The following is a 23,082-nucleotide window of genomic DNA, read 5'->3' as shown; positions in this document are numbered from 1 at the left end:
CTTAAGCTGTAAGTTGACTTTTCTGTGTTTGGGGAAACGGAGGGAGTCAGCACGACAAAAAATATATCCTGAGGAACCACCATCTTGGTGCTCAGGGCCCTCTGCTAACAGAGCCCTCTGCTAACAGAGCCTCCTGGTGCTGTGACGCATGGATCAAAGGGCTCACAGAGACAGGAGCGCTGTGTCCTTACAGAAGGTAAGTGGTGGTGCCAGAGGGAGCTGGTTTTGATGTTGTTTCTGTCTCTGTCAGTTACAGTGTCCCTTCTGAAAGACCTTGCTGCTGTTGCACCGGTAATACAGAGAGCAGCTGTACTACTCAGCCTCGGGACATAGCAGATCTGCAGACAAGATTTTTCACTAACATTAATGTCAGGATACCAGTCACTGTAACACGGAGCAGAACTGTAGGCTTAATGGCCAGCTGGCAGATGTTCCACCAACTGAAGGTAGGTTAGAAGGCCAAGTGCCAGGCCTATACAAATGCACTGCTTTCCTTCCTTCCTTCCTTTTCTACAACCCTATTAGTTTGTATGAGCCCTGTGGATCTGTAGTAATCTACAGTACTTTCAGAAGTGCAAGATACATTTGTGCTCCTTTATCCTAGTGACACTGCCAAAGCTTCTAGTAGAGATGCTTTGCTTTTCTTACAGGTTTGCTGTCTGTGCTTCAGATGGGTTTCACTCTTTTTCCTTCAGAGATTAGTGTCTCAAAGTTTGAAACTGATCCACTGAATCCATTTCCGTAGCTCCGATTATTTATCTGAAGCAGAGCTAGCACTCATGTATCGCTTTGTAAGCCAAACAAGCAAAGGAAACCGACTGTCCAGTATTGCAGTTAGCTGAGAAACACAAGTGTCAGAATTGCATCCTGACCAAATGGGTGGTTTGAACTGCGGGCACAGACTGTCCGCTCTGCATCATCTCTGTCCTGACTGTAACAGCAGGACTGCAACGTTGCTGTGGTTCTCCATTTAAACAAACAAAAAAGCCCCTCTTACCTGCCGTGGTCACAAATGCTTTCTGAGCTCTGAATACCTTCACAGTATCACAGCAATCAAATGCTTAACACACAGCAGTTGGTTACCATGTAACTGTATAGTCGTACCTGCAAGCACCGTGAACAGCTTATGGTAGTGATTGCTTCACAAGACAAAACGTATTTGCAGCAGAGTTCCCTTTATTTCACAACATTAAAGCACACAACCATTAAATATACTTGACGCTTCTATTGTGCTATCTAAAAAGCTACACTCCAAAATACACGCGGCACAAATCTGGTGGCATCCACTCGAAACAAAGTGGAACATCACAACCAAAGCGAAGGTTTCACATAAAAAATAGATCTTACTCTCTGCAACTGTATTCTTAAAAAAAATGACAGTGGTGAGATAGAATGGAAAGAAAGTGGATTCCCGAAGCAACAATCACCTCCCCCATTTAATGCAGAATGTTATTTTTATCAGCTCATCTGCAGATGGCACAAATGAAAGCTGATTAAGGCAAACGCTTCTTAAGAAAGGCGATTTCTTGTAAACAGCAAAGAAAACATTTTGTCTTCATTAGAAGCTCTTTCTTAGGAGTGACATTTGCTCTGCCCCCGCCCCTCGCATTGCTGCTCTGTTTCTGAAGGGACTGCATGATGCATTGTGGAATGCCAACCGGCAGCTGGCTGTGAGAAAAGCCCAGCTTTCTCTGCAGGCAGCTGCAGCAGCAGAATGTGCCACCACACCACTTCCCCAACGGCCTGTCTGGCCTTCATCATGTGCTTGGCCTCTGGGCTTTGGTATTTGGCAGTGTAGTGTTTGAGACGTTTTGTGGCTCACCTGTACCAAACAATTCACCAGCACGACAAGTCAGTTAAAAAAAAGTGAAGGTGTATTAGAAAAAAGGTACCTCATTTTAAAGCCGTAATAGGAAAAACTAAGCTACGCTTTCATTTGAAGAGCTGCTGTGCACGATTGCTTTGATCCCAAACTAATCAGTATCTATTAATTAATTGGCACCTAATAGCAACAGAAGTCACTAAGCAGTCATTTTTGACGTTTTTAAAGGGGAGTTTCCTATTAGAAGTTCAGCATCTTCTCATGTCCTGACTTGAAATTTTCCTGCTTTTGTGATGTATTTGACACCTTTAAAAGGCTTGTATTTTTCTCCATACATGTCCAGGCGATTTACTTTCAGCCCTGGTAAAAGACAAAGACAAAAGAGTATAAAAACAAAATACCAGAAATGCTGCTCTATGACTCTGTTTTGTACTCAGTGAGCCAATACCTCCCCAGAAGCTGCTGAACACAAGTGTACCTTCCAATGTGTGTGTGCCCTGAACTCTTGTTCCTAATAACGTTAATGAAGCAAAGGACAAATTTGAGAATTGTTTTCACTCTTAATCATAACAACTTCAGTGCTTTCTTTGACTAATTAAGGAGCAGCAGTAGCTATTCGTTACCTACCAGCTAGCAGGTCCAATGTGGCTCCTACTTTCCCATGCACCTACTGCCTTTGGCATCCAGCCGCTGCTTTGCTGCTTTTAAGCCAGGGGATTGCGAACTTAAGAGCAGAGCATAGGATATTGTTCTCACACAAGGACTAATCCTTATTAACTCCAAGTGTCTAGGAAGCAAAAGAACCACAGCCTGGTAACCTACCTGCATACAGGTGCTACCACCACTTCTTGCCTGCTGGCTGCAGTCATCCTTCCAACCAACTGCTCTGTGAGGTCCTAATCCTGCAACGCTTGCTCACAGAAGCATTCTACAGCTGGGCAACTTGCTTGATTTAAGTGTTGGAGAATGAGGCAGTGGTTGATTTAAATGTACTTTTGCCTTCACCATATGGATTTTGTTCTGATTTTAGTCACAAATTGTTTTGGAGACAAAAAAAAATAACCAGCTCCAGAAGGCAAAAAGAGGGTGTGATTTATCAGAAATCGATGGGAGTTGTTTGACTAAAAGGCTTTAGGTGGTGCAAGTCAAGGTCAACACACTCAGTCGTTGTCCCTTCACTAAAAGGAGAAATTTGCTTTTAACACAAGTCAGCAAAGAAAAATCCATATCCCTGTGTATGTCTGAGTTCTGCTTGAGCAAAGCCAGCAAATCACTACTCCCATGAAGAGAATCTGGAAGCAAGGCTCATCATCACCTCCAGCTAAACAGTTAAGTTTCCTACTCCATATTCTGCTGCTAATTATCCATCAGTATCAGTTTCCTGTAGCATCCATCTACTCACCTGAAATTGCAAGCTGTTGTATCTTAAACTGGATGTTTAAACTTGGATTCTCTTCAGGCTTAGGGGCTCCAGACTGCAGGTTCACTATACCCTTCAGATTTGGCAGCTTTTGAGGGGTAATTTTGCCAACATCCCATGTTAACACCTGTCAGGAAAGAGAGAAAGGAGTGTTAAGATAACGGAGGTCTTACCCCAACGGGGAGGCGAGACTAACAAAATGGTGTTTCGGGTCCTTTTCTTTCCTTCCTGTTGTCTTAACAAAGCAGATCTTTGGGGAGATTTTTTTTGCCACCTGTTTTTCTGACTCCTTGTTTCCAAGTCTACTGCCTCTTCTCCAGCCAGCTACGTTTTAAAGGGCACAGACTGGAGAATACACCATATCTGAAACCACCAGCAATATGCTGTTGCAGGTAAGAAAGAAACTGTTCAGGAAACTGAAAGTGAAGGGCAAAAGAGAAGAAGGGAAGGGGAGGCAAAGGAGAGATGGATATAACCAGAACTCACAACTGGTACATCTCTAAGTCTGAAAAAGGGAACTTTAAGGAGATCTGAATTACTAAATACATTGGAGGGAAAGTTTTTTGCCGTGTGTGGAGCAGTGTTCCAGCACTATGCATTAGGCAGGACTTGCTTTTATGACTTCTAAGATAAATGCGTAAGTAAAACCTTAAAACTTACCTTAGTAACTGGATCAAATGTGTAGCTGCCTTGTGTAGCAGTGAGGTTCATATTAAGTACTGCTTTCGGCATGTGAACTGTCATGACAACCCCCTCTACTGTTTTCCCCATATTCTGTTTTGGTCCAATGGTAACATCGAATCTGCCTGAAGAACTGTTCTCCTTAAAACTGATCAAATGCTTCACGTACACAGGAATTGCCACCAAGCTGAAAAGAGAAGACAGCAGCTGAATACATCCTGTTTGCTTCTCTGCCAGGGCAAACAAAGAACTTTCTCATAAATGCTTCCTACGTTTTTGCCAGGCATTCAATTTAGAACCAGTTTCTTTCAGAAGTGAAAACTGACTGCCAGCTCTTCAACATCATCGCTGAAGCCATTTTTATTAGTTGAGAATGGAGGGAAGATTTTCTTCTGAATTGCTTCTCTTAATCTCCATCCTTCCTTTTTTGTAATTGTTAGTATCTTTTACATGATCTCACTCAGCCAATTCTCTCAACAGGTGCCAGTCAAATCAGACTTAGTTTGCAGGTACTTGCAATCTACACTTCTCTGCTTAAAAAAAGCTAACGAATAGCAGAGACCTTTATCTATACAGAATCTTACCCATCAAGCATCTAACAGCAACGCCGATTAGAAGGAAAGACTAGCCCTAAGTTAGTACCACATGTGGTTTATCCTGCTGAACTGAGTGCTGAGTTCAGCTGAAACACGGCTTTCTTCTTGCAGGGCCCATAGGGCTCCAGATTAGCCCGAACCTGGGAATGAGCTTTTTGGCAACAGTGTAAACTGCCCTCTTACCAAGGAGAAATCTGCAGCTACTCAGATGGAAAGCATTAGACCCCGTGTACCTACAGAGCGACCACATGGAAACCAAAACTTACTTCTGTGAACTGACACGGTAGGAGATCAGTCTGAAATTCCCATCCGGAGGAATAAACGAAAGGACTCTTTCAGACTCCCAGCGTTTGAATCGAATGCACGGATGGAAGCTGACATCATCCAGCAGCCTTGGGTTCTGTAAGCAGTGAGTGGCAAAGGGATGAGCAGAATGTCATAAAGCAGCAGGGTTTGAATGAGCTTCTGCACACTACAGTTCCCAGCCATTACTGCAGCACTTCTAAGTGTGTTTCCATGCACAAGGGCCATTCTGACTAGTGAACGCTGCAGCAACTATTAAACCCTATAATGCACAGCTTGATATGTAATTTTGCTTGTGAAACGGATGAAGTAGTTGTCATGCTCTGGCACCAACGCTGTTCTTAAAAAAAATATATATCCCAAGCAATTAAAACTGCCAAATATAGAACTATTGTAACATAGTAGAGAATTTACCATGAAAGAAAGAGAAAGATCTGGCATTCCTGAGAGCTTAATACACGAATCAATAACACCTTGGATTTCTGCAAAGACTGTGGAACCTGTGGGAGGAAAGACAGCACACTTAATGTTCTATCAAGGGCCTAACAGCCATAAAGTGCAGCTATAGGGCACAGGTGGCGTTTCCACAACACTCGAGACGATGCCAGCGCAGACAAGAAAGGTCATTCCAGTTACCTGTGGTCTGGGCAGCTTGCTAAAATACAAGAACCAGAGCAAACAGCGTGTCCCTGATCAGTGAAGGACACCAGTGCAAGCTGTCAGGCAGAACTTGTACTGCATGTGCTTGTGCTGTGGTGAGCAATGTGCAGATAAGGATTTCAGAATATGCAAGCTCTGAATCTTGCTTTCTTCCACCCCTGTCTACGGCACACTGACAAGTTGAACAGTGGGGCAGGGAAGCTGATGCACATCAAAACAATAAATATCTAAGTACAATAAAGCACAGGATGTCACCATCCTTGGCTTTCACAAGTATGGCCTCCTTCACAATGGGAGTACGTGTCTGACATGATGTTAAGTAGACCTATGGCCAGAAGAAAACATCAGAATGAAACTACTGTGCACCTTACCTGGAAAAAAATAATCTCCTTAAATGGCCTATATGGACAAAATGTCATAAGCAGAGCTCTGGACTACTTAGACCTACAAGCAGACGTTCTTTTAGAAGGTAAGTAGAAATTATGGCTCATCTAGTCAAGAGGGGGGAGAAACTGGGGTTTAATAACTAAAAAGAAGGGATCCTGTTTTGAATGAAGTAATTAATCAAACCCTTATCAAACAGGATCATGTCCTTATTCTTGGAGAGCCACCCTGCCTACTTCTTAGACCTAGTGAAAGTTAGGAAAAAAGTCTCTGCATGGTAACCCCTGAGGGATTACAGCAGAACAAAGTGGCTACGACTGCAGCAGTGGAGTCCCAGCAGGGAATTTAGAGATTGGGCTGACTGGGCTTGAAATATATGCAGAAATAAAAACAGAGTCTTGATTATAAGTCCTCAGGAAAGGCCCTCACACTACTCTTAGGAATCCTACTGAGCCAGTGGAGTGATGGAGCCATTGGGGGTGTCCTGACAGTAACTGCCACCTTCTCTTAGTACCAAAACGGCAGGAATAAGAGCTGCACAGCAGGTAGTTACGACTGTCCAGTACAACTGGGGCCAGAGTGTTTGTCACAGTGGTGTATGGAAACATTTTCCACATACGTTAACAAAAAAAGAAGAGTATCGTTATGCTTCCTAATATCCAGCTCCAGTTTACACACATGAAAACCAGTTCTGTCCAGGAGTTCTGCGACAAGTTTTGTCTTGCTCTCAGAGGAAAACTGATGACTTCTTTTCTCTTGTTCACTTGAGGGCTTACAAGCAATGAGGTAGATCTGGGGCAGGAACAGTGTGAGATAATTTTGCCACCACATTTAAAACTTGAAAGATTTTGGTTTTTGTTTGTATCTCTAGAAAAAATCGATATGCAACTAGAAAATAGGTAATTACAGAATATTTATGGCAGATGTACAGTGTGCTCTGTAAGCATCTTAGAACATATTGCCATGAACTGAAGGATATATTTGGGCATGTTATTTTAACTTGGTTGTATGTTTCTACTTTGGTAGCAGATCCATGCGTAAAAACACAGATGCAGACAAACAGCTGCACTGTCTTCTCTCTAAAATTGGCATCTAACTGTAAACACATTCAACAAACAAAAACCAAAAAGGAGTTTGCAAGGCATCTTACCTGATTTGTCTATAATTGCATCTATTTCTTCAATGACATCAAAGTAGGCTTCGTTGTTTGTGTATTTTACCCCCGCTCTGCGCCAAGGAATGTTGGACAGCTGTCCGGTGGGAAGGGTGTCACCCACATTGCTGCTGCCTTAAGAATGGAAAGGAACTCAACATCAGTAATTAATTACAAGAGGAATGTTGTAACAGCTGCAATCAAGAAACAAAACAGGATTTGACCCCTAGAACTGCAAACCAAATCTGAACCACTAATGAACTTTAAGGATGTATCCAGACTTATTACAGCTTTTTTTTTATACTTTGTACAGCAAAATACAAGGCTCTAGTCAGCTGCACGTTTAAGTAGGAGGAGATGTGAGCCTAGATCCCCCAGAGGATTTCATTGCTGCAGCTGAAGATATTACAGCACGTTTCCCTCATCTTCCTGCAGTGCTAGCAGGCTGCCATTGGGACCTCATTGATGGTAAGAGCTCTGGTAAGAAGGCCTCACAGTTCACCTTCTGCCTGTCTCTAGCACAAGGTACAGCCAACCATCTCACGTGTCTCTCGCCCAGGGTGACACTCCATGGCTCACCTCCTCTGCACCCACCTGCCAGCCCAGCAGATTCCACCAGCTCAGCTGACAGACACGTGGTTGTCAGTGTGAGATGTCTGCGTTTACAACAGCCTGAAACCAGCACTGAGCTTGATGGATGCCGATGGTGGCAGGGGGAGGCTGAGGACAGGCTATTTGCTTCTCTTCGTGCTGTCTGTCCCCAGGCACCAAAGATTTATTAGATATCTACTAAACAGCTCTGTAGAGGAATTTCTTATAGTATAAAACCTTCTCCAGTGCCTCTCAGTTATTCAAAGCTTGGGCTAGCTCCGTGCCTCTCCCAGAGCACCTGTCCCCAGTATGTGCTGTCCCAGCTGGGAACGGCTGTTGCTGAGGGACTCCAGCAGCTGGGGCTGGATCAGGCAGTGCCACTCTGGGGATACCAAAGGGGCCGTATATAAATGGCAGATAAAGGAATTGCTTTTATTCAACCAAGCTCAAATGACCGTGGACTCACCTTCCAGCTTCATGCCGATACAACAATATTTTGTAGCTGTGAGGTGTGACGGGGCTTTGTTTTAAAGCAGTTTTAATTATTTAATTTCATACCTGTGATGGAGTTGACAACGGAACGCAGAATTGTGGGGGGCTTAATCAGCTCCTTCAGTATGTTGGATTCTGTTGCCAGTGGGAAGCCGTTGTCTAACATTTCTTCCAGCAGCTCATACACAATAACTACATTGTCCTTAATCGCAGTCTCAGAACATTCGCCAAAGTAATCCTAAACAAATCAGAGATTAAAAGGGGAAAGATTTTTATTCCTGTTAAAATGCTTTGTAATTTTCTTTTTGCTTACTACTCTCAAGGAACTTTAGGGCCTAAACTGACATGCTACTTCTATTCTTTGACTGCATCATACGTTAAGGTCACATTTAGCATCTAGAGCAAACAGTGAAATTCGCATAAGCTGGTTTTCTATGTATACATATCCCAAAGGTTCTTCCACTTGTGAACAAGAAACATGCCTTTGGTCAGAACACTGCTGCAGAATATAGAAGCTATCTTTCAGCAGTGCTCAATCTCCACCAGAGGTTCCTTTGTTTATAGCATCTGCCTATCAGGCTGCAAACTGACCAAGTCACATCTCGTTGCTGCTACTGACTTCTCCATGACGGCACGATCATTCTGGTTTATCTGCGTAACCGGAAAGTAATCAAAGCTTACAGAAAAAAAACCCAACAAGCTGGAATTTGGGTTTTAGTGCTCATGTGCTGCTGTCTGTGAGTCAAACCAATACACAAAGTAATCCTCCTTTTCTTTTGTACTGTAACAAACCAGCATTTGAACTGCAGAGGGAAAAGCTATGGACAGGATGATTTATTGCCTTTCTACAGAAGAAGTTTATACCAAAATTCCTTTGTAATTATTTCAATTTTAATATTACTTCACGGCAACAGACCTGAAAAGTATCTGCTACTCGGTGCAGGAATTCAATCACGAAGAGTGGTGGCACTTCTGTCTGTATGACAGACACAAAGAAGATTTTATCCCGGTAGATGCTGATGAGGTAGTGATGTGGTGTGGAGATGACAGGAGGCACATTCTCAACATCGATTGCTTTCTCCTGAGCTTCGAAGAAGTAATCGCACACAGACTGGCTCACAACGCTCTTCCAGTGCTTCTCCAAGAATATATCACCAGAACAGTTTATAAGAAACAGGCTGTGGATCATTTTCTGTTGGAAACACATTCCAGGAAGTTAAAATAAACAAAAGGATTGGACAATTGACATTTCATCTTCTCCCACATTCCCTTATGGTTATTGTTTACTAATACGCACTGTGAGTTTAAGGAAAAGATACAGCTTAGCTGCTCTTTTTAATTTCCATTTTCTTTATTTCAAGGAAGGCTCTGCCACCAAACAATTCATGGTGGCAGAAGATGCCAACATGTATCACAATGTAAGCAAGAAGCCAGTAGCCTTGCTTTCTGCTTCCACCTCTGTTTGGCACTTGCGATGCATTTCTTAAAGAAACGCTGACTCTCCTGAGCCAGCGCAGCAACATGTCAGGATAACTGCATCATCAAGTCTCCTACTTTTTCTTGTAGCAGAAGATTTTGCTTAACATTTACATGTGTAATTGAGCACTGTGGCACCTTATGGAGAAACCTCATTACCTTGTCAGCTTTCAGCTGTTGAACAAGAAAAGTGTTTTTTACACTTCTGCTCAGTCTTCTGCTGATGATCCATGCCGAGCTGCACTTGGATCAAAGACTGGAATTCTCTGAACTACACAAAAGCAGATGTGCGCTCCACCTAACAGAATTGCCTCATACGTGTGCTCCATACACATGGAAGAAAAACTCCTAAAATAGCTTCATATCTGAAAACCAACCCACTCATGAAACAAGGGAACTATCAGCTGCACTTACTGAATGTAATTTTTTTCTTGGATCTTTCCAGGTTTACAAATAATGTACCCCAGCCTCTGATCCTTCACTTTATTCACGGGAAAAGAAGCTTATTGGTCTTTTTCTAAACAGTGATTCCCAATGAATTTCTCAGCACTTGGTGAGACAGTCAGTGAAGCAGGTTGCTCATTCAAATCAAGTGAATTGACTCTTTTCTCCACTGATTGACTGGTGGGAAGGCAGGGCCAGCCCAATGGAGCTCAGGTGCATGCGATGTACCTGAGGGATCAGAAGGGGTGGAGCCAGGATTCACCCCTTCCCAGTCCTCCCTTAAGGGTTGGCAATGGAGGCAAGGGGATCTCTCTGGAGATCTCTGCATACCTGAGGCCTTTTGAAGGTAAGTAGATTCTTTCCTTTGTTTCTGTGCCTACAGCTGTTGTATTTGAGCAAGTCCTCGCTTGCTGTAGCCTAGGACCTTGCTGCTCTGCTGTTATTGCTACACTTCCCATCACGTTACAGCATGCTGCTACAATACCTGTCTCTGAACCAAATCGATCTTTGAGTTAGTTTAAAAAAAAATAATAAAAATCAGACAATTTTAATGCTATGAGAACAGCATTCTTATTAAGGAACCTTAGCACAGTTGATTTAATCCAGTTTAACTAAACGTGTTCTGAATTTAGCCAGTGCTGAATGTTAAAACCCTCCAAAATCTCCTGGACAGCCATACAGCAGCACTGAATATAATCAACCACTGAATGTCAGTATTGTTCCATGCCAAGGCAGCCCAAACATATGATCAGCTATAAAGTTTAGAACAGTTCTCTGTACATTTTAATGTGGATACAATAGCACTGCTGTTAACAGCCCCATGCTCTAACTCCCAGGCACTGGATGCTAAGCTGTGCAGAGCAATTCCAGCACATGCAGGACTGGCTTGCCCAGACCCACAGCAGAGGAGCCGTGCTGGGTGATGGCAGCAGCACCTGATGCCAACAGTCTATCAGAACTGCACTACACAGTGGTTCTAAGCCCTAGCAATGGTCCTGCTGTACAGCTTCATACCAGTTCTACTGATCATAAGCTGCTGCATTTGTGGCTCTGTAGTTTGAGCTAGAACAGCTGTGCATCATGCCAACATACTGACTACCTATGTACAGCCATGTTGCACCGTGCTGGTCCTGCAGCCAGCCTCTGTTAGCAAGGCCATGGCTTTTGCAATGCATTCCGCCTATGACACTAGACCATGACATTATATGCAGTAGAGAGAGGGCGTGCAGAGCTAGAAGGAGTGGCAGTGCTGGACCCTATCTACTTGTGCTCATGTGCCTACTGTGTTCCAAAGTCTGCATGGCCCTACGGTGAATGAGAATAGCAAGCTGAGCAGTCAAGTCCCACCAAGCTGCGTTCCCTATCTTCAGCTGCTTTTGCAGGATTTCACATGACACACAATTATTTTGCTTCTAGCAGATGTTCCCTTTATTCCCCCCATGTAATTCTTTCCCCCTTTGCAGGTTTTAGCAGTATGTGAATAAGAAAAATAATTCAAAGTGCTCCAGGAAAATGGCAGCTCAGTCCTTACAGCTCACATCTCCAGCCTGTCCGCCCCAGCAGCCATGGCACAAGGCTGTCCCGTCTGCAGTGGGCAGCTCCGTTTGGATGCTTCCCTCTGTCAGTACTGAGCACAGCAGAGCCCTCACAGCAGCGTGGGACCAGAGACAGTTCGTTTATCCCATGTGCTGTCAAACCACTGGAACCAGCCAGATAAAGACAGAGCTGATGCTGGATGTCTTAGGTGTGGTGTTACTACTAAGATATCTTAAGTGAGCTAATATTTAACAGGAATTACTTGCAGTGATCCCAGTACCAAACATTTCCCAGCGAATCTATTTTTGTGTGCCAGACTCCCTTTAAGACAAGCAGACAAAGAGGATTTCTCATTGCTTCACTTTTTTCTTCTATCTCATCAGGCTTTTAGATTTGCAAAGGAAAAAAGGTGAAAAATCCCCCTGGTAATGATAAGACTCTGCATGCCAATAGGTCGGGTAAGTACCAGCAACCCAACAGCAGAAGCACATGAAGAGTAAAGATCTTGGATCAAAATTCACCAGTTTAAAAGGCAGCAGTGAAAGCACACCGTCACCACCTGAGAACCAGGAGTGTGTGTGCAAACACCAATTTGAGAGGGCAGTATGTGAATGCTCTATGCAAAATACTGAAGATGTGCTTCTAGGAACATTTCAACAGGACATTCCCATCTTTCTGCCTTTTAGGTATGCTGACCTAAGAAGCAGCATGGAGGATTTTGTGGATTATTTGCATCTTCAGCCCAAAGCGAGCCACTCCAGATCATTCTAATAGGCTCGCGGCCTGAGATACTGCTTGACTGTCGGGGATTGTACAGGTACTGCAGCAACAAGCAGCACAATGGTTTGCTCTTGTCAACTTCCCATCCTTGTCAGGAGCTCTGACATACAAAATTCCACCTGGCTCTAAATAGTCATTTCCACTCCCCCGAAACTGAAGTCCTCAAAGAACAGCTAAATATTTTAACTCGGGCATCTTCAAATATGCTGTTTCCATCCTTGTATCTTTTGAGCAAATCTGGATTTTGCTATTTCACTTAATTTTCTCTTTCTTTCTCCCATCTCTTGGCTGAGAAACATCTGTGCTCACAAAACAAAAGCAGAGCTCACTGGTCATGGGAGAAATGCTGACTGCACGTGCGCGTCCTTAGCTACAATTAAACACTCTAAATGCTGCCAGCTGCTTTTCCCTGACACTCAGCTGAGCTACCATCAAAGCTCTGAAAACCAGGAGTGAGGAATTTATCACCGACCTCTGCGATGCCCTTCAAAGGGTTCTGCACAGGGCTCCACTTGCTTTGCACCTGGCTGGACTGCTCTGAAGGCCGCAGGGTCAGTGGCATTGGGCTGGATCAGCATCCGCCACAAGTCAGTGGAACAGACTTCTAGTGACAAGCCATTAAAAGCATGGAAAGTAATCAAATGCTGAGAGCAACGTGGAGAAACAAATGAGCTCAGGTAGGTCGGTCTATTTCTATTCTGAAGTTGGTATTTTTGTCATATCTGCTCTGTGGGTGGCTCCAATAGCTTTTCCCAGTCCGGGATGTGCCATGAGTGGGCAACATTCACGGACTCACTGGCTCTTAGGATAGCAAACAAATGAAGTCCCGTCAAACACTTAGTGATGTTTTCAAGATAGTTAAGGGTGACAGATCTGAACGCACGGCTTGCTGGACTGATCCTGTTACAATGTGAGCAGTTGTGAGTCTCAGATCTCCCCAAAACGTGGCACTTCAGTGTTTTTTGGAAGGCTCCTATCATCATTAATGTATCTTACTGCTGCTGCAGATGTTGTTGTTAATCTTTCTTATTTATAAGATGCCCACGGCTTAAAGCATCCCTACAGTAGGGGAAAAATGTGTTCACAGCCCTTCTTAGGAACTGCCCGGTCTATTTGTGATCAGGCAGAGCTCCCAGAGCCAAACCAACTGTAACTACCAACATCAAGTGCTGGTGTCTGTGTAACAACCGCTCATGTGTGTATCCTATAAGCAAGACCATCCCTATTAAAGACTAAATGCTTCACTTCCCAATTTTGCAGTGTAGGCACGTTTATCTTCACTTTCATTTAAAACAATGTTAGTAACTTTCCAGAACACTCTGTGAAAGGAAGTGGTCCTCTGAGAATGCTCTGAAGTTGTCCTGAATCAGTGTTTGGTACCCATTGCAGCCTTCCAGCTTCCTCTGTGGTTACACAGATAAGATCACAGCCTACAGTGCAATCTGCGTAGCATTTCATCTGCAGGCTGATCGGCTTTCCTACAAAATATTTGCATGGTGCCTCTGGTTCAATTCAGCATAAATCATCCAAGTGCGGCCAAGATTGCTCCATCTCTTGCCAACAAAACAATTTTAGATAGTGAATAATCAAAGAGTATTCAATACTGGGTAACTGCAGTTCCCTTTGGGATATGCAAGAATGGAAAGTTTCACTATAAAAGCCAAAATCCAATAGAATTGCTCGGGGAAAAAAAAATAATAAATAGAAATGAATTGCTAAAATGACATTTTTCACATGGAAGCCGAGCATTTCCAATACAACTTACAAGCAAATCAGTGGATTTATGGCAACTAATGGGTCATTTTAAAACTTCACTCCCTGAAAGCAGAGAAACTGAGTAAAGAGTGAGAAACAACCGCACTGACAGGGTAAGAGCAACAGATCTTAGGATGTTTTCTGCCTCGCTTCCCAGCTTCCTGTAGCTCTGTCAGGAGTGATGGTGCCACCGCTTCCTAGCGCTCTTCTCCTAGGCTCCATGTTAAGAGACAACTGATGTTCAATGAAGGACACGCACAGCACTGTGTACTGCTGGGACACCAATGAGTGCCCGCAGGTTATGTTGGAACCTGCTGCACACAAATGATGGCTCTTGCTAACACACTCGCTCTGCCACAACTGGTCCAGCACACAAAGTGCAGACAGAAGGCACAGCACCACTTTCTTCTGTGAGAAGGAATCAGAACCACGCTCTTTAGTTCTGGAAGAACTAAGTCAGCTGAAAAGTAAATAAGAGGAAGGAACTCTACGGTGCAAAAAGATTTAACTCGGTTTCCTCTCCCCATGACAAGCTGCTGCTTCTCACCACTGTTCAGATCTTTCAGCCCCAAGAAGTTTCTTTCGGAAATTCCCGTGGCAAGGTTTCTATTTAAGATCACACAACGCAGAATTGTTTGCAAGGAGAGCTTTGTTTAAAGAGTAACTGGGGATGAGTTGGTATGTAACTGCTTTGCACAATAGGAAACATCATTTCTGGAGAAGGGCAGCAAATCAACACTGCAGGATGTGGAGGGGTGTCTATGTTTGATGTGCTGACTGAATTCTCAGCTACGTGACAAGGGCAGGAGAGGCCCTTCTTGTCCCATTTTCTCCCAGAGCTGTTTTTTTTTTGTTGGTTGTTGACTTTTGCTTTTTGAGTTAGATGGCCCACAAGGTCTGAGAGCTCAAATCCATCCATTTACAGGGATACGCCATTCAGGCACAGATCTGTGCATTTGCTTATTTCTCTTTTGTTCTAACGTAAGAAACTATGCACAATTCGAACGTGCTGGCAGCTGCTGGCTGAATCGCTCCCAGGTGATCAGACAGTTCTTAGTGTCAGTTCTTTTGCAGCAGACTGCTTCTACCACTTCACCTCCTGCACGAGTAATGCAACTGGCTTGTGCTTTTCTTGCTAAGTGGCTCTCCCTCTCCCATACTGCAGTCTGCCTTCAATAAAGATGATTCTTCAAGCGTGATTTCCCCCCCCCCCGGCTGTCTATACAGCAGCCACGTTTAACGACGTGCTCAGAGTAGAATCTGACGGTCAGTTAGCACGGCGACAAGACGCGAAGTGCATGGCTGCTTCAGAGTAGCGCTGAAACAAAACCAAAGAAGCCGCAGCCCGCACCCGGCTGTCGGACACACGCACAAGGGAAATGTGCAGAGCTCCTGCCGATGTAGGCGTTTCTCAAAAGAAGGAACAGAAAACGGAACGAGCTCCCGCACACGCCGCCCCCCTCCCGCACGGCACACAGCCCTGCCGCCCGCGGGCCGCTCCCTCTGCCCGTGCTGACGGAGCTCAGGCCCTCGCCTGCCCCGTGCCACCGCCCAGCTCCGTGCGGAGCGGACGCGGCGGCTCCCCCGGCCGCAAGGAGCCGCCGGCCCGGCCCGGCCCCGCTTGCCCCGATCGCGGCCCCCGCCGTCCCCGCTCCCCGCCGCCGGCCCGGCCCCACATACCTCCCCCGGCGCGGCGCGTCCCGCTCCCGGGGCAGCGGCCAAGATGGCGGCGAGGCCCGGCGGCGCGCGGGGCCGCCCCCCGGCGGAGACGCGGGCGGCCGGGGCGCTGCCTGCGCCGAGCGGCGAATAACGGGCACGGCGGCGGCCCGCCCCGGCCTTCCTCCGGCTCCCTCCGCGGCTCCGCGGCGCCCGCCGGCCTCGCGCCGCCCGCCGGCAGCTCCCGGCCTCGAGGGCGGGCGGGGGACGCGGGCCGCTCGCGGGCGCTCGGAGGACGCGGGCGGGAGGGGCGGCGTCGCCCCGGGACAGGGCCGGGCGGGGGCGGCGCGGCGCGGTCCCGTCAGGCGCCCTCGGGGCCGTCCGCTCCCCGCCTCCCGGTGGCGGCGCCGCGCGAAGCGAAGCGAGGCGGGCCGAGCCGAACGGAGCGGAGCCGAGCGAGCCGCACGCCGCCCAGCGCGAAGATGGCAGCGGGGGAGCCGCAAGCCAAGAAGCTGAAGCTGGAGCCGAAGCAGCTGAGGTAACGCTCTGCGGTGACGGGCTGCGCCTCACGGAGGAGCGCGGAGCGGCGCTGGGCTGCCGCCGGGGAGCAGACACGTGCGGAGCGCCGGGCCCGGCCGGGCACGTGTAGCGGGCTGCGGGCTGTGCCGCGGATCATCGGGTCCCCTCGCGGCTCTCCGGTTCCCGCGTGGGGCCGGGCCGGGCGGTGCGGCTGTGCCGGGCGCCGAGGTGCGGCGTGAGGAGCGCGGGGCCGGGGTTCGGTGCGGCCGCGGCTGTCTCCGCGTGGGCTCCCGCGGACCGGGACTCCGGTTGTCCGGCGGTCCCCGCGCACAGGCGGGTTTTTTGTCGGGACCTGGAGATCCTGCGAAAGAATTCCATTCGAAATAACGTGGGACGAGGTGTCGGTGCCGCCTGCTGTTCTCGCTCGTGGGCAGCGGTGCTCCGTGATCGCATCGACCGAACCTCTTTGACAGAAACGACCCGTTCGGTTTTAATGTCATAGCAGAAAAATGAAAGGGTTCTCAGTGGGGGAGTGTGATCAGAGCGCAGCAGCGGGGCTTTGTTGGTGCCATTCCGGGTGCGTTTGCCCGGGATTATCGGGACGCGAATAGAATTGTCCGATACACGATCCCCTTCCAAGTGCTCAGGATATGAAGATTAATGACAGGAGGCCTGAAATGCCAACATCACCCCGGCGGTAACTAGCGACCTGCTCGGCTATAGCATAAAGCAATGGACTCGGGAGCAGAAGTGAGCGCAGCCCCTGTCTGTGCAGACACCCATACCGAAGGAGCTGACCCTATTCACGTTGCCCGAGTCAGGGCATTTCTCTGGCAGTAGGGTGGCTTTTCGAGTCTAATAATAGTTAGCAAGCACAGATGCAGATAATGGAAAGGGAAAAAGGTAACTGAGATATGAAAGTAATTAATGAATGGCATACAGTGGTGTGAGCTGTGAGTGAAGAGCACCAGCCACGTCCATGGCCTTAAAGTGAGGAGGTACAAGGAGCTGGAACTGAGCGTGTTTCTGTTTATAAAGCTTATTGGGGGAAACCACTCTGTACCTGCTTGATGCCTAAACATCAGAAAAAGCAAAACAAAATGAAAAAAAGCCATTATTGAGGTACTGGGTTAGAAGCGTGAAGGATGTTTGCAATGGCGTAGGAGGCCACGGTGGCAGCTCTTACAACAAGCGATAAAACCCAGAATAATAGTTTTCTGTGTTACACAGTGGTTAAAGCATAAAAAATAACATTGTTAGATCTTCTGTACTATGATTGTGCTGAAGATTGTTTCAGCAAAGGCTCCAGTCTCGTGCTGTAGGTAGAGAAATGCCACATGCAGCCCGTGATGGAACCAAGTGCTGTAAGGCCTGGATGGATGTGTGAGGTGTTGAAGAGCACTGGCCTGGCTCTGGCAGATGTCTGTGCTCCCTTGGTTGTAGCTGTGGGATGTGTTGAAGCATGCTGCTTTGGGACCCTGTCCCGTGTTGAGGGCTGGTACAGAAGGTCCCAGGCTGAGTGGGCTTCCTTGCCTTTACGGTGTTTGTAATGAGGATGAGTTGTTAATGCACACGCTGCTACATGAGCATCACTGAGAATTTTGGGTGATGACAGCTTTGTATTTGTTATACGAAGAATTAAATGGGAATTGATTGTTCTTGACATCTTAATTTTACTCTTCAGCCTCTTTCAGAAGGCCGTGTGTAATGCATCGTGCAGGGGTGGTCTCGCACCCTACTCATTCTACCATACAATACCAATATGTATCTTTCTACTGCAAAAACTGCTTTAATATCAAGAAATGGCATTAAAAAGTTAAATTTCACTCTGTAATATCAGTAGTATCTTGTCAACGATTACAAACATGTTCCTCCCTTATGTTTTTAATTTGTTATTTTCTGTCCCCAAGTGGTACCAGGGAGGTTTCATAGGTGAATCCTTTTAGCCCCTTTTGATCCTTTCAGGCAAAGTAGAACAGAAGTGGCTCCCTCAGAATGTAGGCCGGGCTGACCTGGTTCAGTGGCAATTCTTTGAAGGCAGTGGAAGGTTGTTGGCATTGCCACCCAACAAGCAAAGCACAACGCTTGAGGCCCAAAGTGGCATTCCCAGCACAGCAGTGCGTGGTGCTGACATTACTCTGCTGGGTGGCAGGTTTTGTATTGTCTTCGTTGACGGTGCAAATCCCCGCTAAAACCAACGGGATTTAGGCAAGGCCGTGAATGCCTGTTATGTGTTTCAGACTTCAGACCACATCTCTGCTATGCGAAGTAAAATATCACCGTGTAAACTGTGCCATTTGAACAGAAAGTAGGCTTGCAAAGCTGCAAACAGTTTGTTGTTGAGCAGCGGTATCAACTTACTAGAAACGTCACGAAGGATTAATATAAAGAAGTATTAAAAAGGATTTGTGCCCTTTTATATTTGGTCTGGTTGTATCTTGGAGGTCTGTGGAAGCTGCAGCCAAGCTTCGTTAATGTCACGCTCGTGAAAGAATGCGAACATTCTCTGTAGACTTGTTGGAGCTTTTGTGTGTATTTCTGTGCAGAAACGTGCACGTCTGCAGAAGAAAAAATGAACCAGCTTGTGAAACCCTCCAAGGTAACATCCCCTCTGTTACGTGACGGCCCTTTGGCAGTTCCGCAGCTGCTGTATTGATTGAGTAGTCACGATGTAGCTGGCTGTTGGAACAAATTGATCTACATGAAGACAGCGTAAGCACTGAGTTTGACAATTCTGACTACAAGTACAAAGTACAGCGTTCCTCTCCTTCTCTTACTACTAGACAGAATTGCTTTTCAGAATAAATTATCAAACAGTGTGTGCTAACTGTTGTCAAAAGCAGTCCTTTGTCATTCCCATTCCACTGGATTTCAGACAGCTTGCTACTGGTGCCTGTAAAAAATGTTGCTAATTTCATGCATTTTTAATTTCCATAATAAGCCAGGTTTTAATTTAACTTGTGCCTTCATCAGCTTTCTAAAAATGAAAGCAGCTTCTGAATATTTTAAATTAGCTGTGACAAAGCTTTCAGTTACAATTTAGTAAACCCTTTTTCTTTCTCTCTAATCATCTCTAACCTTTATTTTTTTTTTCCACCACGTTTTCCGTTTTTATTCTGCTCAGTTTCTGTCTCTGTTGCTCGTACTTTCCTCGCTTTGCAGTTGCCCACATGTACAAACGCAGGTAACTTTCCCTATGTCAGTACTCTCCATAGCCTCTCAGTACATAGAGAGGCAGGACTTGCACCTTATTGCATTTGCTCCTAAAATAATAAAAAAGTAAGACTTCTTTTTCTCGCATGGAGTCACCTTTAGGAAGCAAATATTTTTGAAAGATGCTGGCAACATACTTCTCTAATTCTGTTTTATTTAGGACGTAACAGCAGCAACTATCAAAGTTGTGCTGGTAGGAATATGTCCAGGACCTGAACAACCTGCAGCGGCTGGTGTAACAGTCGAGGCACTCGTTTGCATTGTTCAGATCTGTAACTCAAGTTGTTAGATTAACGCCTGTCCTCCCCTGGTTGCTGATGTCATCATGCAAGATTCATCAAAACCAGTTTCTAGCCTTTGGCATTCTTAATTCTTTCAGTTAAAGGAGTTTAAAGAGCATAGCTGGAGGAAAGAGGAGGCCATGAGAAGGCTCCTTGTGCCAGGAACCACCAGCATGGCAGGTGTCTCCTCCCTTCACTGATGTTACCTGCAGCCCATCTGACAGTAGAGCTGTATTACCCTCATGTCCTACAAAAACATCCATCTCTGACTTTGGGTATTGCTTTACTGAAGTAAGCAGGACCGGTCTTGTCCTTAAAGGCACTTACATGCATGTTCATGTGTAGGAGGGGAGCCAAGGCAAATATATCTATTTCATAATGAGTTTTTGAGTTCCTGTGAATTTTTTTTTTATTTTTTATTTCTATTTTAAATTTTCAAGTTCTGTCATTTTCAGCACATGGAACAGCTTCTGTAGAATTACTCGTTTAATCAGATCTACTAATGTTACTTCTAAACAGGCACGGAAGGGGTCTGGAAAGGAGACTTGAATGAATAGAGAAGTAATTGAATATAGTGTCAATTGTAATAGAGTAAAATGGACTTTCTGCAGAACAAGACCTTGGCTTTCTCTGTTGTTGCCGAGGTCTATTTGAAGTGGAAATGTTTCAAGCACAGCTCTGGCTTGTAGTTCAAGGTTGTGATACTGAATTTGAGTAGTTACTTACACAGGCAAAGAACATGAGTATTTCACAAAGCCAGTTTTGGTAGCAGGGAATGTGTTGCTGTCTAAAGGTCATTAATTAGTATTTGCAGTTAACATGTTGGGAAATCTTATCTTATTGAAAAAAGCAAATTGAACTTGAAGATATAATGAGAACAGTAGGTTTTCTCAAGGATTTTTGTTTTCTGTGTACTTAACTCCCTTCGTAAATGGTTTCAGTTTGCATGCTAGGGTTATTTGTACAGTAAATAAGCATTTTGTGTGAAGGGGAGATGTCAGAGTATTTCTCAGAATTAAGGGATATTTTTTCCCCCCATTTTGAACTGTAATTATTTCTGCAGTGGTTGTTTGACTGCACTCGAAGCAGTGCCACACCTGAAGAATGTGGTAACATAACACAACTTGCTGGCTTTCTGCTACTTCTGGATTTCATTTCCAGTGAAGGATATTGTAATTTGTTGTTGTACTTTCAGAGGGACAAAGCAGTTGCAACTAAAGGATTAGGTTGTTTGACTTGAATGGAGATGGAAGAAATGTGTAGCTCTCTACAGTGTGATGAAGACAGCAATATCCTTAGGTTGATAGACTTCTTTTTGCTCTTCAGCTGTATGGGCTGTGAAGCTGCTCTAAAAGAACCTGAATTGTGCTATTGAATTTTGAAATGAAAATTATTTTAATCTTTTGCCAGGTGATCCAGAGGAGATAAAATGTGTTGCCTTTGGTTGCAGAATATTCATTTCTCTCTGTAGAAATGCTTTCAAAACATTTTTTTTTTCTTTTAGAAGATACACGTACTTTTGTTTCATACTGTGATGGATAAGTAAGTATTTTAGTGGAACCATCTGAGGTATCGTAGTTCATAACATGTACAGGAATTGACATGTTCATGAGGATCTACTCCTTACTGTGTAGTCATGGAAGCAGTTAGGAAAGGTTGCAGCTAGACCCTATCAGTTGTTATGTATGTAGATTGCTCTGAAAGTAACACCTCTGATTTATCTCCAGGGAAATTACAACAGATACAAAGAGCTCAACAGTCTCAGCTACAAAACCTTGTTTTTCAGTGTAGTCACCACCATTAACTGTGTGTTTTTACCACTGCGTACTGTGCTTGTAAAATTCTGTACCAGTAAAGGTTGCCACTGCTGAAACGCCACCCACCACCTCACTGTGCTCACATCCACTGTTTGCTCAGTGGATGTGACCACATAAACGTTCAGCAAGTGTCAGTGAATGTCAGTGGGTACGATATTTTCCACATGGAGGAATTCAGTGACACACCTTTGCTTCATGTGTGTTTCCACGTCAGATGCTGTTGTGTGTGTCAGACTGCCCCGCTGCTGACATCTGTCACACTGCAACAAAATATAGTGGAATGCTGGCAGGAAGATTCAACCTCTGCAGCCATCCTGCCAACATCTGCCTCATACAAACATAATGAATAAGAGTTGTTACTTTTGGAGCAGCACTCATATTCTTAGTTGTGCAATCTGTGAATTCCATATTTTTTGCTGGGATTTCTGAAGCCAAAACACATGTAAAGACAAGGGTCATCTGTTCCATGCAAGCTGAATGAGGATGGGAGGTGGTGGATAGCCTTAGCAAGCTCAGGCTGGCTTGCTTGACTCATGCATGGTCTGACTACAAGTCAAACTTGTGGCACAACCATCATAAAGTTAATCTGTGAATAACTATAACTGATAAGTGACCATTTTACTAGGGATTCCTTGAATGCTTTCCCTGCAGCTATGTGTCAGGATCTCTAAGAGTTGTGTGGCAGTTGAACAAAAACAAGCAGTTAGTGGTAGGCCGTGCCTCAAAGGCATCAGCAACAGTAGAATCTGCAGGTTTAAGCAGGATGATCGTACACTGTAAGTTTATAATGTGCCATTAATGATTGCTGTTGTGATGTCCCATATTCATGAAAGGCTGTTTAGTTTCCTAGAAAAATACACTTTTCATCCTATCCTGCTGAATTGGTGAGAGGCTAGAAGAATTTGATGGTAACTCATTCAGACTCTGGCTTAACATTCATAAAATGCAGTTGTTATATACTCCAAACTAATATAATTATAAAATCACAGAATATCCAAAGTTGGAAGAGACCCACAAGGATCACCAAGTCCAACCTCTGACTACACACAGAACCACCTGAAATTCAGACTCTATGTCTGGGAACGTTGTCCAAATGCTCTTTGAACTTCAGCACTTGGGGCTGTGCCCATTGCCCCGTGCAGCCTGTTCCATGCCCACTGCCCTCTGGTGCAGTCCCTGTCCCTGACCCTCAGCTTCCCCTCCCCTGGCACAGCTCCATGCAGTTCTGTCAGGCCCTGTCACTGTCACACAGAGCAGAGCTCAGCGCTGCCCCTCCGCTCCTTGTGAGGAGCTGCAGCCGCCATGAGGGCTCCCCTCAGCTCCTCTGCTCTGGGCTGAGCAAACACAGGGACCCCAGCTGCTCCTCACACACCTTGCCCACCAAGGTCTTCACCATCTTTGTATCCCTCCTTTGGACCCCTGATAGTCTTTTGTCCTCCATATATTGTGCACCCACAGCTTCACCCAGTGCTCAAGGTGAGGCCACACAGCACAGAGCAGAGG

At 45.5% G+C, this 23,082-nt stretch overlaps 2 protein-coding genes across 3 annotated transcripts in view; one reads left to right on the top strand and one right to left on the bottom strand.

Annotated features, from left to right (window-relative positions):
• Positions 1-1,161: 1,161 nt before the first annotated feature.
• Positions 1,162-16,000, bottom strand: AP3M1 (adaptor related protein complex 3 subunit mu 1). 2 transcript variants are annotated; one of them, XM_072339913.1, is made up of 9 exons: positions 15,719-16,000; positions 9,019-9,294; positions 8,169-8,340; positions 7,017-7,154; positions 5,237-5,322; positions 4,786-4,919; positions 3,903-4,110; positions 3,225-3,369; positions 1,162-2,182 (listed from the first exon to the last, which is right to left on the bottom strand). In XM_072339913.1, exons 2-9 carry the CDS (start codon positions 9,289-9,291, stop codon positions 2,082-2,084), a joined length of 1,257 nt encoding a protein of 418 aa, XP_072196014.1. In that variant the 5' UTR covers positions 9,292-9,294; positions 15,719-16,000; the 3' UTR covers positions 1,162-2,081. The 2 variants fall into 2 exon arrangements, with proteins under 2 accessions (XP_072196014.1, XP_072196016.1); XM_072339915.1 differs by having other exon boundaries at positions 15,774-16,000.
• A 98-nt stretch (positions 16,001-16,098) lies between these two features.
• The window catches only part of ADK (adenosine kinase), a 258,375-nt gene continuing 251,391 nt past the window's right edge, over positions 16,099-23,082 (top strand). Inside the window, exon 1 of the mRNA XM_072339917.1 lies at positions 16,099-16,287. Within this exon, the coding sequence (XP_072196018.1) occupies positions 16,232-16,287 (56 nt within the window). The 5' untranslated portion in view covers positions 16,099-16,231. The remainder of the gene's footprint in view (positions 16,288-23,082) is intronic.

The sequence above is a fragment of the Excalfactoria chinensis genome, chromosome 6 (genome assembly GCF_039878825.1).
Source record: "Excalfactoria chinensis isolate bCotChi1 chromosome 6, bCotChi1.hap2, whole genome shotgun sequence".
Taxonomy (NCBI): Eukaryota; Metazoa; Chordata; class Aves; order Galliformes; family Phasianidae; genus Excalfactoria; species Excalfactoria chinensis.
Note: the sequence above shows the minus strand (reverse complement) of the source record. Positions and strands in the feature narration are given on the sequence as shown.